The sequence below is a fragment of the Plecotus auritus genome, assembly GCF_963455305.1.
Source record: "Plecotus auritus genome assembly, chromosome: 2".
Taxonomy (NCBI): domain Eukaryota; kingdom Metazoa; phylum Chordata; class Mammalia; order Chiroptera; family Vespertilionidae; genus Plecotus; species Plecotus auritus.
The window spans coordinates 139,699,845-139,713,958 of NC_137771.1; the positions used below are offsets into that span (position 1 = coordinate 139,699,845).

At 35.6% G+C, this 14,114-nt stretch overlaps 1 protein-coding gene across 1 annotated transcript in view; it reads left to right on the plus strand.

Annotated features, from left to right (window-relative positions):
* Nucleotides 1–14,114, plus strand: part of EPHA3 (EPH receptor A3) — a 381,007-nt gene that overhangs the window by 287,619 nt on the left and 79,274 nt on the right. Inside the window, exons 6-9 of the mRNA XM_080655998.1 lie at nt 1,972–2,096; nt 4,838–5,000; nt 12,620–12,722; nt 13,405–13,472. Coding sequence (XP_080512124.1) covers nt 1,972–2,096; nt 4,838–5,000; nt 12,620–12,722; nt 13,405–13,472 — 459 coding nt within the window. The remainder of the gene's footprint in view (nt 1–1,971; nt 2,097–4,837; nt 5,001–12,619; nt 12,723–13,404; nt 13,473–14,114) is intronic.

Consider the following 14,114-nt stretch of genomic DNA (forward strand, 5'->3'; position numbering starts at 1 on the left):
ATTCCCAGGCCAATCAAAGTAATGATGCTTTAGTTACAAAAGAGTTCTTAAGCAGATTTTACAAGTAATAGAGATAGAAGAATGGGAAATTTATTGAAATGGAGTCTTCATTTAAGTTTACATTTTCCAATAAAGTGTCATGAGGCAGGCTTAATGAAACTATTTTTATGTGAGGAATAAAAGGTAAAGGCATTTATAAACAGGAACAATTTAAATGAGAGGTTGTGAAACCAAAATTTGGTGTTTTGGTCCAAGTTTGTTGTCTCACAAAATCAAATAATGAATTCACGTACAAAAGCAGATAGCGGAAGCAAATTTTATTGAGAGAATCCAGTCCTGGAAAAGGTGTAGAGAGGATTCCAAAAGCAGTGTAGTGTCTAGAGTTTCCATTCGTGGTGCAGGGGAGCACAACTTACGGAACCCAGAACAAACCAGAGAAAAAGGAGAGGGGATAGAGAGGAAGAGAAAAATGTGTGCTTTTTTTTTTTTTTTTTTTTTTTTTTAATCTAGGACTAGATACATGCCTTGCTAACTTCTGATTGGTCCTTTCAAAGAATTCTGTCTTAGTAACATTATTGGGATTGGTTATATGCCTCACTGCCTTGTGATTAGTTATCTGCAAACTGCCTGTGTAGTAATACCCATACATTTTAAAGCTTACATCTCCATCTAGCTGGGTTGTCTTAGTAACTCCACCTAGCTGGGTTCTACTCTTCCCCCACCCGCCGCCCCATGATCCCATCCCTGTCTACCTAGCTTCTTTCTGTCTCCTCAGTTGTATATATAAAGGTTGGCATGAGATAATCACAGCAACATCAAATCAACAAGTCTGCTAGCCATTGTGGGAAATACAAACACAGGGTTTTAATAGTCCTTGATTTGAGAAAAATTGATGAGAAAATAGGTCCTTCAGCAATGAAAACAATTCAGCAGTTAATGTACCTAAGAATTCTTGATTTTTTTTCATGTTTGCAATGTGTTTTGCTGGATTCCATTAAAGCAGAAGCCACTGAACATCAAGTGAGATATTTCTGTTGCCAATGTACCAAGATTGAGATTTGAAACCAGAAGTGCATTGATGGAGAGTATGGATTTTTCTTTTTAATGGAAGGATTTTGAAGTAGGATATCACTTAAAATATATTTAATCTTCCATCAGAAATGAAGGTGACCCTCTGATATCTGATCCAAACAGATGGTTTTTATTCATGTTCTATTCTTTTGATAATGCATAGCGAAACATAACAAATATTGAGTCACCACCCAATAAGAAACTTCACAATATAGGTTGAGAGTTGTGGTACAAACAGCAGTCATTTCATTGGTAGTTCTTATTAAATATTTTTAAGGAAATAAAAAAAATGTTAAAGCAGAAGATTGCTACATTTTTCTGGTATGTTTTTATTCACTAGAGATTTTTGTCAGTAGTCAAGATATGTCCTACTATATGTCCTAAATCTTATCTGTTTTACAATACACTCAATATTATTATTACCTATTGATACCCTGGGACTCCTTGTGCATAATGGATTCCAGTCCTCTTATAGAGTTGCGGATGAAAATGTTATCAATGAGCTGAAGAATCTGGTATTAATAATTTTGCAACATTATAACAAATAGGTAGTCCTGATGTTTTGTTCTTATTTTAATATATCAAATATATTTCATTGCTTACATTAGAGTAGCAGATTGAAAACATCTGCTCACTTGCCACTATTCCACCAGCAGCTGAAAATCTCAGCTCATTTTCCATAGGCCTGTATGTACCAGGGCTATAATCCAGCTGCCGAGGCTTGATATGGGGCCAGATTAATACTCAAGAGCCTTTGAAATGGAAATAGTGTTTTCTTGCCAAAAATTAGAACAATGATAGACTCCATTTGCTATTCCCTTTGCTCTCTGATCCTCTTTACCACATTCACAACCTGATTAATTTGCACCCTCCTGTGACCCCTCCATCCTCTCTTTACAGCTCCATCACCTGTCATGACAATTAAGAAGGACCGGACATCCGGAAACAGCATCTCTTTATCCTGGCAAGAACCTGAACACCCTAATGGGATCATATTGGACTATGAGGTCAAATATTATGAAAAGGTGGGGAGACAATGTAATAGAGTTGGGTTGTGTAGGGAAAGAAGTTACCTACTCATAAGCTGTGCTCTTACAAAGAAAGGAATGACATTGCTACAAAGTAGCAGTGCTTTGTTTAAATCTGTAGTCACGTGGTACTTTTTTGATTTATAGGTAAAGAGGGGTTTAGAAATTATTGTGTAGAATATCCTACATTCAACTTCAATGAGCCACAGCAGAGATGTTACTACCAAACTTAAGACATCTAGTTATTAGAAATGACATTTATGTCCTTCCACATCAAGACCTGTTGCTCTACCAACTATTTCATAGTGATTCCTTAACCCATTGATGAACTATTCCTTAGTTTATTGCCTGAAAGCATCATTACTTGATCTACGCATTCACATCATTCACATGAATTTTATTTAATAGAAACATAGAACTAACAACAAAACTGTATTATTATTAAACTGACAAATAAAAGTTTTCTTGGCTTTGTACAAGGAAATTTAGAAGATAAAAGTGGGTGTGTAAGTCTGCCTCACATCATAAAATTGTGGTTCAGTAATAAAGTTGGAAAAATGGGTATATGGTTATTTATAAGTAGAATTTAGACTGTGATATTTCATCACTAAATAGGACTTATTTCTCCCTGATTATAAATGATTGTGAGATTTGAAAGCAAGATGTATTCAAACCTCATCATCAGAGCAAGATGGTTTTATAGCTACTAATATGAACACACCATACCTGTGTATTTGTTGCAGTTTACAAAGTATTTTAAAGTGAATTAAAAATAAATTGTATATTATGTAGTAGTTGATATTTATAGAAAATGTTTGCATGCATTATTTAACTTGGAGCTGTCTGATAATCCTGTGAAAGTGGGAAAACAGGCTTTTTTACAAACGAAAAACAACAACTTGGAGTCAGTAAATTTATTTGCATTTCTCACATCCTCACTGCTAATGAACATTAGGTCTCTGTTTTGAATCCTGGCAGCCATGACTACTCATTAGTATGTTTTTCCCTGCGTTAACTCTTTACCTCCATATGACAATGGATTATTAAGTATGATCAATTGCACAAAAGGTATAATGTATGAATTTTTTTGCAAGTGTAGGTATTTTCTTTATTGAAGTTAACATATTTCACAAGTATCATGCCATTCTTTTCTTACCCCCTACTCCCCACCACTCATGCTACACACAGAAAAGGTATGTCTCACTTCATTAAAAGGAATAGAGACCTAATGAACTTCATTGGGACAAATCACAGTATAAATAAGTTATCTCCTAGTTTTCTGTGATCCAGTAGGGCACTGTCAAATACTCATGTGATCATGATCTTCTATTTTTAAAAGTGTGACAAAGCCTGTGAAAACATAAGAATCCATATCATAGCTGATGCAACAAAATAAAAAGTAATGATGTGCCTCAGTTCAGACCTGGTAGCAGAACCACAAAGCACCCAACCTTTTAGATATATGGGGCCATTTGAAAAAATAATGAATCTAAATTCATATCTTCTGCAAATATAAAAAATATTCTGAACTTATTTTTTTCTCCACCAACAAAGCATAACACAAGGTTATTTTTAAGCAATATTAACCAGTGCAGGAAAAAAAATGTCTAAATCTATTTACTATTCCCTATGCATTTCTAAATTTGATACACTTATGTAATATTATTGAATACATATGTATGTATTTATATCATACATACATAAATTTAAAAATAACTTCCATATATATATGACACTTAGAAATATTGTAATATTTCACTCTCTGAGGGCTAGTGAAAGTTTTTTTAACAAATGAAATAATTTTTTATAAAATAAATATATTTATCTCTCTTCATTATTAAATATATCAACTCCAAGTCTATCATAACCAGCATCTTTAACTAAAAAGTATATGTAACCTACATACAACCTTATTTCTGCAATGTTCGATCTAGTCTTGGCTGAGGACAAGCATTATTTCATCTTCCCCGATCCAGACCCCACCCCAGATACAGGAACAGTTCATCATGCTCAAAAACAGGCTCTCCATAAAGTGCTCAGGAGATATTAGTATATGTTAGAGAAAAAATGAGATTCTGTGTAAATTCATTTTTTTAAACAAAGCTTGAGACAAAAAGACTTTACTATTGATGTGTAATGTGAACCTGTTCATGTACAATGCATTGATTCTCCTAGATGAGATTCTTTGGGAAAATATATCTAGACTTTAATCTGAGGATTTGTGTTTCTATTAAATCACAGTGACTTCAATACAATGTAAATACAATACAACTCAATTGATGCTGATAAAGTTATTAATATAAAGTTATATATAGAACTTTGATCTTTTTAAGTTTAATAGTTTACAATTGATAAAATATTTCCTATCTGAGAATCAGTGGGACATTCTTATTAGGAACAATGCAAAGGGTTATTTTCCTCTTTGCAAATGTATTCTTTTAATCAGGTTGAAAATTTCAGCCTTATCTTGAAGAGAACAGATTTTTTGTTCAGAGATTCACTAATTGGCAAGAATGAAAACTAACTTTCCTGCTTTATGTGAAGGACACAAATTATTATATCCAAATTAGGAAATTCTAAATGTTTTTTTCTAAAAAATGCCTTCAGAGAGTGAAATGATTATCATTTCTCTTTTATTTCTCCTATGCTACATTTTAAAATAGTTTTGAGTGGTTTTCTTTTTACCACTTAATACATTATGAAGATTTGATTTTAACTTGATCTTTCTTACCTCAAAGCAGGAGCAAGAGACAAGTTATACCATTCTGAGGGCAAGAGGCACAAATGTTACCATCAATAGCCTCAAGCCTGACACTACTTACGTATTCCAAATCCGAGCCCGGACAGCAGCTGGATATGGGACCAACAGTCGCAAGTTTGAGTTTGAAACAAGTCCAGACTGTATGTATTACTTCAATGTACTGTGATTGGAGGGAGGGGAGATGGTCCAAAGGTGTCTGACATTTCACTCTCACTCTCCCAACATTTTAACTAAGTGTGATACATTGAAAGTATACTGCTTGGAACATTGAACAATTTGCATAGCATTGGGTCTGAGCATTTGTGTTTGTATGTACATCAGTGGTTTGTTCTTTTACAAATAAAATGTATTATAATGCCTGGAATGCTTCTGGTTTACTATTAGTCATAAATTGTTCTTAGGAACATTAAGTAGTATGGTAACACACTTCCAATACCCATTAATACATATATTCCAGGTTCAAGTGATTGATTAATAAAACTTTCTGATCCATGAGGATCTTGTTTGTTTGTTTTTTTTTTTTTTAAAATATATTTTATTGATATTTTACAGAGAGGAAGGGACAGGGATAGAGAGCTAGAAACATCGATGAGAGAGAAACATCGATCAGCTGCCTCCTGCACACCTCCCCCTGGAGATGTGCCTGCAACCAAGGTACATGCCCTTGACCGGAATCGAACCCGGGACCCTTCAGTCCGCAGGCCGACGCTCTTTCCACTGAGCCAAACCGGTTTCGGCTGGATCTTGTTTGTTTTAATACTTGTATTACTTGGAGATTAAGGATTTTTTAAAATCTGATTTATGACCATTTGAATAGTCCCATCTGTTTGACCCCAAATTTGGCTAAAACTGATCTAAAATTTATAAACATTATCCTAATAATATTTTCATTTTCTTTAAATGCATTTGCTTCATGTTAGAAGAGTTTTCTGTTAAATATATATTTTAAAAAGATAAAATCATGGCTGTGGTGCTAATATAAAATGAACATAAGCTAAAATTTTATTTGACTTAATGTTACTAATAAAATGTTAAAATTGGTTCAAAGGAAAAATTAAAGAACAGATTCATATACACATTTATACAAACATATTTGTATGTGTGTATAAGTAATCAGCAATACTTAAACTTGATAATAAATCCCAAACTGGTGAATATTCTATAGGAAAATAAGTATAATTATCTCATCCACAGCACATATCAATTATATCTCTATTGAATAAGTGTCACTGTAACTGTGATGAAAAAATCATATGCATCACTATAAGTTCTCTTCACCTTAAACTCACAGCTGTAAAATAGCCCAGAATCAAAGGTGAACACCTTTTAGAAACAGCTTATCCAGGAAGGATATAATAATTCCCAGCCCTCCACTGAAAGGAAGCCAAGTAATCTCTTTTGACTGTTCTAATTTGTCATTCTCCCGTGGCACCTATATTTTCTATTATATAATTATTTTGTTTCTGACATAAAATTACATTGTTATTGGTATGGTAAAATTTTATGCTCAAATTTTATACCTAATAGAAACATTCATAATTAACAAAAAAATTATAAACACTGTTTAAGTTAATGTGCTAGACTAAATATTTTATGGCACACTTTTTGTCAGACAATCTGAAATGCAGCTTATAATAACAAGCTGTACATTCTGCAAAGTATTGAGATTCTAGTGTTTTTAGAAGTCATTGACTCACAGCTGAAACCTGACGATTCTATTTGGAAGAGAGCTGCCACCCTGAAATACACAGATCTGTACTGAGGCCCTCCCCTAGTCCTCCTGTGATGGAATGAGCACAGAGAAACCACTCTCTGAGGATACTTGAAACAAAATGCTGTCAAATACCATGGAAGTGCACGTGAACAATGTTTAAAACAAATTAAATATTTTAGATGACAAAATATCATTCAGTTTAGCATTAGAAATTCTACATCCTTTCACAATTTTAAGAGGTACAAAGCTAGTTTCTTGCTTTGAAATGATTATAGATTGCCTTTTATCAGGATTTTACATGGTTATTAGAATTAACAACAACAAAAGCTATATTTGATTCACGAAGAATGATCCCAAGTCACAGAAATAACAAAAGCAAATGTTTTTTATATCCTGTGCTATAAATTAGGCATATTGAAGGCAGGAATGTCAGATTGCCATTAGATAAAACTTTATGTTGATGCATTATTTTACAATATCAATCTAATCTTATATGTTCTTCATTAGTACTAATCCTATCTGATAAGTAAATTTGTCAAAACAATAACAATTTCTAAAATTCTAATGTAATTACATATTTACCACAGACATTGCTGTGGTTGTGTTATACATGAACTTCTCATGAGGCTTCAGTGTCTGAGACTTAAGGAATATTCCATTTTAAAACTGCAGATTCTTAGGATATTTGCCAAATAAGTTTTTTTTTATTTAAAATATATTTTATTGATTTTTTTTTACATAGAGGAAGGGAAAGGGATAGAGAGTTATCGATCAGAGAGAAACATTGATCAGCTGCCTCCTGCACACCCCCTACTGGGGATGTGCCTGCAACCAAGGTACATGCCCTTGACTGGAATCAAACTTGGGACCCTTCACTCTGCAGGCAGACGCTCTATCCACTGAGCCAAACCGATTTGGGCACCAAATATGTTTTATAATTGCAGTACTTACATTGCTTGAGAGAGAGCAGATAAAAAGAGGATAAAATGAAAAATACAACCTTTTTAACATCTCCCTCTCCAGTTATTTTTTAAAAAGCTAAGTCACACAGTTTGATTTTTAAAAAAATATATAGAAACTCATTCTTACTGCTTCACAATAGAATTCTTCCAGACTTTAAATATAGATGAGAAAGAAGTGCCCATTGCTTTAAAGGGAAAAGGATAAAATAAAATTTTTACTCCATTTTTTAAAACAAAAATGATATACAGTTGACCTTTGAACAGCTTGGGGGTTAGGGGTGCCGACCACCTGTGCAGTCAAAAATGCACACATAATTTAAGTTGGTCCTCTACACAAATGGATTCCAACCACAAATCAAAACTGCATATTCATAACATACTCTAAGGATTTAAGACTCTTCTTTGTTATATATTGATATTTAGTAGACATAAAAAGACTTGTGTTTAGATTTTTTTAACAGCTTGCTGTTTGCTCTGTTTTTTATTTATTTATCTTTAAAATATATTTTTCTTGATTTCAGAGAGGAAGGGAAAGGAAGAAAGAGATAGAAACATCAATGATGAGAGAGAATCATTGATCTGCTTCCTCCTGAAGGCCCCCTACTAGGAATTGAACTTGCAACCCGGGCATGTGCCTTGACTGGAATCGAACCTGGGACCTTTCAGTCCACAGGTTGACGATCTATGCACTGAGCCAAACCAGATAGGGCTGGGTTTTATTTTTAAAAATTATATGAGTTCTCATTCATAGCACAAAAATATTTCTTAGTTGAGTATAGTATATTTTGAGCTGGAATTCAGATAACATTTTCTGAACTTGATTTATAGTAAAGATATGGAGGCACAGTGAAGCATTTATTTTTCTAGGTGCTTTAAAATGTTTCACTTTTTATATATCAGTGCTTTACACTTATTCTCAGCCTCCTTTAACAGATGAGGAAACTGAGACATGGAGAAGTTAAGTAAGCTTCCCAAAGTTACACAGCTGGTAGGGATGGGTCTGATTCTAGAACGCATACATGTATACAACAGCATAATATAGTATTTCAATGAACATTTTATTTGATCTTGATCTGCAAGCTATTCAAATAATATTATTTCTTTTTATACACAGTCTATGACAGAGAATTTATGTTTTTTATGAGGTTGCATGGCTAATAAGTAGGGTCAATGAGCCTACAACCTCCAGATTGTGGACTTCTACTGATTCAGCCCTGCTAGATTACATACTAAGGAAAAGGATGTTAAACTAAGACACAGAGTACATGGAATGTATCAGAGTCAAAGGACTTTCCTAGATAAAGGCAACATCCACAAAAGCAGGGAGTGCTAATATGTTTGGGAAAACAGACAATCCATCTGTCTGAAAACCCAGTGGGCAGAACCTGTATCCTCAATAAGTCATCTATGGTGATTCAATTATTATTTTTAAAGTACTTACAAATGTTCCTGGTATAGTAGGTGGTGTGTGTGTGTGTGTGTGTGTGTGTGTGTGTGTGTGTGTGTGTGTGTTGTGTTTAAATAACAGTACATAATTTGAGCATCCAAGGAATTTTGAAAGCAAAAATATGTGGAATAAAACTGAGTTTTGGAATTGGAGGATTCCATGAATATTATTACTATCCAAGAAGATGAACACTGGGGACAATTTAATTAGTACTCCTGAGTGCTTCCCACCTCCTTTTTGCTGTTTTTAATACATTGACATGCAGCAACTTTAATCTCTGGGACCCTATTATTGAGGTAGCCTGACAAAGGTAGAATGGGATCACTATATAGTGAATTCTTATACCAAGATTAGACATTCATATGTAATTTTGTAGAAAAGAGTACTTTTGCCCAGCTTTCACTGGGGAATGCAATACTAAAAATATGTAACATTTATTAAGCACTGTCTATGTGCTTGGGACTATTCTAAATGAGTGTTTTACTTTATTAATTCATTTAATCCTCACAAGATCACATTATGTCACACAGCAAATAAGTACCAATCCAAGTGTTATGGATGGGAGAGTGAGCTCACAACCATTTGATTTCAGGGAGAGAAATCGACACAATGCTACTTAAAGCAAGGAGAGCAGTTTGCTGTAGGAAAACATATTTAAATTGAATTTCTAAGACATGGAATACCAGTTTTTAACAGTATGCCACGTAAAATTATTAAACAACTCAATAACACAAATTTAATCAACATCATTCATTCAAATGTTTGCTCATTTCAGTAACAAACAATGATCTGAGTTTATATGTCTCCGGGATTCATAGATATTGAAAGCTGGTAGAAATGGTAGAGAAGTCCTAATTTAATCCTGTCTTTGACAGAACAACAGCGACTTCTTTCTTCTATCATTTTTCCCCTTCCAGTTTTGCAACCTTTATTTTTTAAAACTGACTAAAAATTACCAAATAATTCAGAATTTGCTGCTCTCTGTAAGTTATGACAGTGTACAAAATAAAAAGCATGAGGTATAATTAATAGTATATGTTTATAGAGCATTATTGAATCGCTACTTTAGGTGATTTTACAAATTATTCACAAATCTATAGCTAATGGGTAGAGATGTATCAGTCCAGGTGTTTAGGAAGCAGATGTTAAGATAGAAGTATGGGAGCTTTTTATGGGGAAACACAGATAAGTGGTAAAAAAGCTGGAGCAGAAGTGGGCAAGCACCGTCTCAGACTGAGATGTATCTCAGCCATCTGTGAAGAACTGAGGGAAAGAGAAGAGAGGAGGAAGGGGGGTCTCAGGCAGCAAGGCAGTTCAGAGGCATTCCCCAATCTGCTGAGTCGCTCCGGAGGGAAGGAGAGTGCTGCACTGGGCAGACCTGGCTGGCTCCAGTCCCCTTGCCAGCAGCAGTCACTGAGGAAGCATGGCCCGTCTGTGCATGTGGCTGCAAGGGATGCTGGAAGCGCAGCAGCTGGCGGCCTCTGCCCACTGAGGCTTGGCATCAGGGAGATCCAAGCAGGCACTCCCAGGACTGCCACAGTGGTATAAACAATAGTCCGCCGGTAGGAAAGAATAAAGTGCGGCAACAGTTTATAGTAGGAGTGTGCATGCTGTCCTGCAGACTCAGGGCTCCTTTTTCAAATGCTCGCAAAACTTTTACCAGGCCATCAGCCATGTTTCTTTATTTGTATCATTTAACCAGTCCTAAAACTGCATTATTTTAGAGAAACCTTCCAAATGTAGATTTTGATCAGACTGAGCATAAGATATTGGCTCGCTTTTGGAGAGGTGATGGCATTCAGATAACCAAACTTCCTCTTCTAAGCTCTTCTTTTATACATCATTCATTCATTTGTACATTCAGCATTTACTACAAAAGAAATATAGGTTAAAGTATGAGCAACTGAAAAGGTTGTTCCAGGAACTGTGTGTGTTTTAAAAAGTCTAGAATAGGACATTTATGGAGTTTGCTAGCAGATGAAGCTGGGGATTGAGACAGGGGACAGATTTAATGAGCTTTACATCTTCTGCTACAGAATTTGCATTTTATCCTGAAAGTGGAGAGCCCTGCAGAAATTTTATGCATTATAATGACATAATCAAATTCATGGTTTAGAAAGAGTACTCTGGTCACCAGGAAAAGAGAAAGACATGCAAATAGAGACTGATTAGGACTTTCTAATTGTAATCCAGAAGAGAAAGACATAAACTAAGATATTGTAAAGGGCTTTGTGATGAATTGGATATAGAATAATCAGGAGAGGGAGTGGACAAGGTAACTTCATACTTATGGTCCACACCTTTGTCACCAAACATGGTCTGCATCACCTGCATCAGTATCACTGGGAGCTCGTAAGAAATGCACAGTCTCAGTCCCCACTCCAGACTGAAATAGAAATTGCATTTTCCAAAAGATATTCAAGTGGCTTGTGTGAACATTAAAGCTAGAAAGCATTTGTCTAGGTCAAGGGTCAGTAAACTTCCTGTGAAAGCTTAGATAGTAAATATTTTAGGCTTTGTGTATATATAGTCTCAGTTGTTCGTACTCTACTGGGCTATTTATTATAGTACTAGAGGCCCAGGGATCCAGTCTAAGCTGGCAGTCAGACATCCCTCTTGCAGTCCAGGGCTCTTGCAGTCCGGGACCCCTCGCTCCTTACTGCTCGACTGCAGCAGAGGCAGGAGAGGCTCCCGCCACCGCTGCTGCACTCGCCAGCACTGAGCCCAGCTTCTGGCTGAGCGGAGCTTCCCCTGTGGGAGCGCACTGACCACCAGAGGGCACTCCTGCTTTGAGCATCTGCCCCCTGGTGGTCAGTGCTCATCATAGCGACTGGTCATTCTGCCCTTTGGTTGATTTGCATATTAGGCTTTTCTTATATAGGATAAAAGCAGCCATAGACAATACACAAATGAGTGAATGTGTCCAAAACAATTTTATTTATGGACACCAACATTTAAATTTTATAAAATATTCAAGTCATGAAATCTGGTTTTGACTTTTTACAACCTTTACAAAATGTAAAACCATCCTAAGCTCCTGAGTTATACCAAAACTAATGGCTGGCAAGACTTTGCTCCTGGGTGACTTTTGCCAGTACTTTGTGAGTAGATGAACGATGGGCCATTTGCAAAGGTAGAGAATACAGGGAGATGATTGCATTGCTGGCATATGTTGAGGCCCATAAGACAGCTGTTACATCACCTTTCAAATAAATGTAGATATTGGAGACTAACCCAGCTTAATTAGGAAGCTTTTATAATTCATTTTGAGAAATCGTATCTATTCTCTATGTCATTCCTTTGCTAACTTCCGGTGTATCCCTTGAGTTTCTTGCCATTGAGGATAGAGAAAAGCAGTCCAGCACATTTCACACACTAGACACTCTAGTGTTTGATTGATGCCATTGAAACAGAATATTTAATCTTATTAATTAGAATTTTCACACAAAATTGTAGTAAATGTCTGTTTTTTTCATTCTCACTGAAGAATTACTTCTATATTATACCAGACAGTAGCCATATTTCAGGTGAAAGCAGAATAAATATGACTGAATTTATCAGATTTTCCATGTAGCTTTTAGTTATGATGTGTTAATGCCTGGTCTTTTAATTTTTTTTTCCTCTTCAATCTCACAGCTTTCTCTATCTCCGGTGAAAATAGCCAAGTGGTAATGATTGCCATTTCTGCGGCCGTAGCAATTATTCTCCTCACAGTCGTCACCTACGTTTTGATTGGAAGGTGAGTTCACAGTCTGTTTTATAACTTACTTTTATTATTGCTTTGCTTGCTCCCCCCAATTGCTGCTAAAGTCTGAAGTGTGCTCAGTAATGTATGTTAACAAATCATAATGTCTCCATTTGTATTCTACATTTTTCTTTCTTTCTTTTTTTTCCCCTCTCCCTTTCTTATGTTTCTTCATCTTTAGTTTTTGTTTTCTTTTTTGCATTAACTTTCGGCCTCACTCTCCAATACACACCCCGTCTCTTCTCTTTTTAGACCACATTCCTAGTTTTTACTTTTCCCCCTCACTCTTAAAATACACCCCAGATTTCCCTGACACTTTCTCACCCAGAACAGCACTAATCACTAACAATGGAGACTTTACCCTTCATTCATTCTAACAGCAGTTGTTAAAAAAAAATGCTATAAACACCTTCTGAGGCCATTATAAAAATTCAGCGGAAGGGGTCTGCACAGTGGGAAGCAGCTCTACATATCTCCTCATTAGGCAGCCTTCCAGGGCCCCAGGGAGAGCGGCTTTCTGTGGAGGACTTAGGAAATATAAAGTCATTAAACTTCCACTAAAGCATTTAATTGTTTAAGAAAAACGCTCCATGTTTTCTGCTTTGTACATTCTGAGCATAGATAATTGTTTAAGTATATTTTCTTCCTGTGTTCTCTTCCCTCAATTTCCCTCTAGGTTCTGTGGCTATAACAAGTCAAAACATGGTTCAGATGAAAAAAGACTGCATTTTGGGAACGGACATTGTAAGTTTCTAAACTGTTGTGGTGTTTTGGTTTCACCATTTCGGTTTCAGCAGCGGTTCATTTATAATTGGGTAACTTTCCCCTGACAAAGATAATTCAAAAGTAGTATTTTTTTGGGGGGGGGGCGGGGGGGAGGTGAGCAAATTAAAATTATATTAAACAGAGAAGGAAATGCATGGCTCTGCATCAAGTAATTCTTGCATGGCCACATTTAAGCAGACTTAAGCTAAAGCACAGGGTAACCGGTGGTTTATATTCAAATAGTGCACATGACGGGAGTCAGAACTGTAGTCAGCTTTGCGTAGCTGAAAGGCAAAGTGTATCTTCAAATTTCTTATTACTAGTCCTTTGCTAAACTCTAAGTAGGATCCCCTTTTCCGTCCTAACTGCCAGGTAAATAGAAACAACCTCTGTTTATGTAAAATGCCTCACTCCATTTTGTCAGCCAACCAGGAGAATAAACTGTTTATTTTGGAGTTACATGATATCCAATCAGTAGGAAAGCCAGCACTTTCCCCCCATATTTTAATACCAACCAATTTAGTATTTGAAAAAAATATTTTCTAAGAGAAATACTCTTTTAGGAAACAAAGTGTTTATGTCTAATAAAAAGACTCATTTTTATTTTCTTCTGGTGAAAGG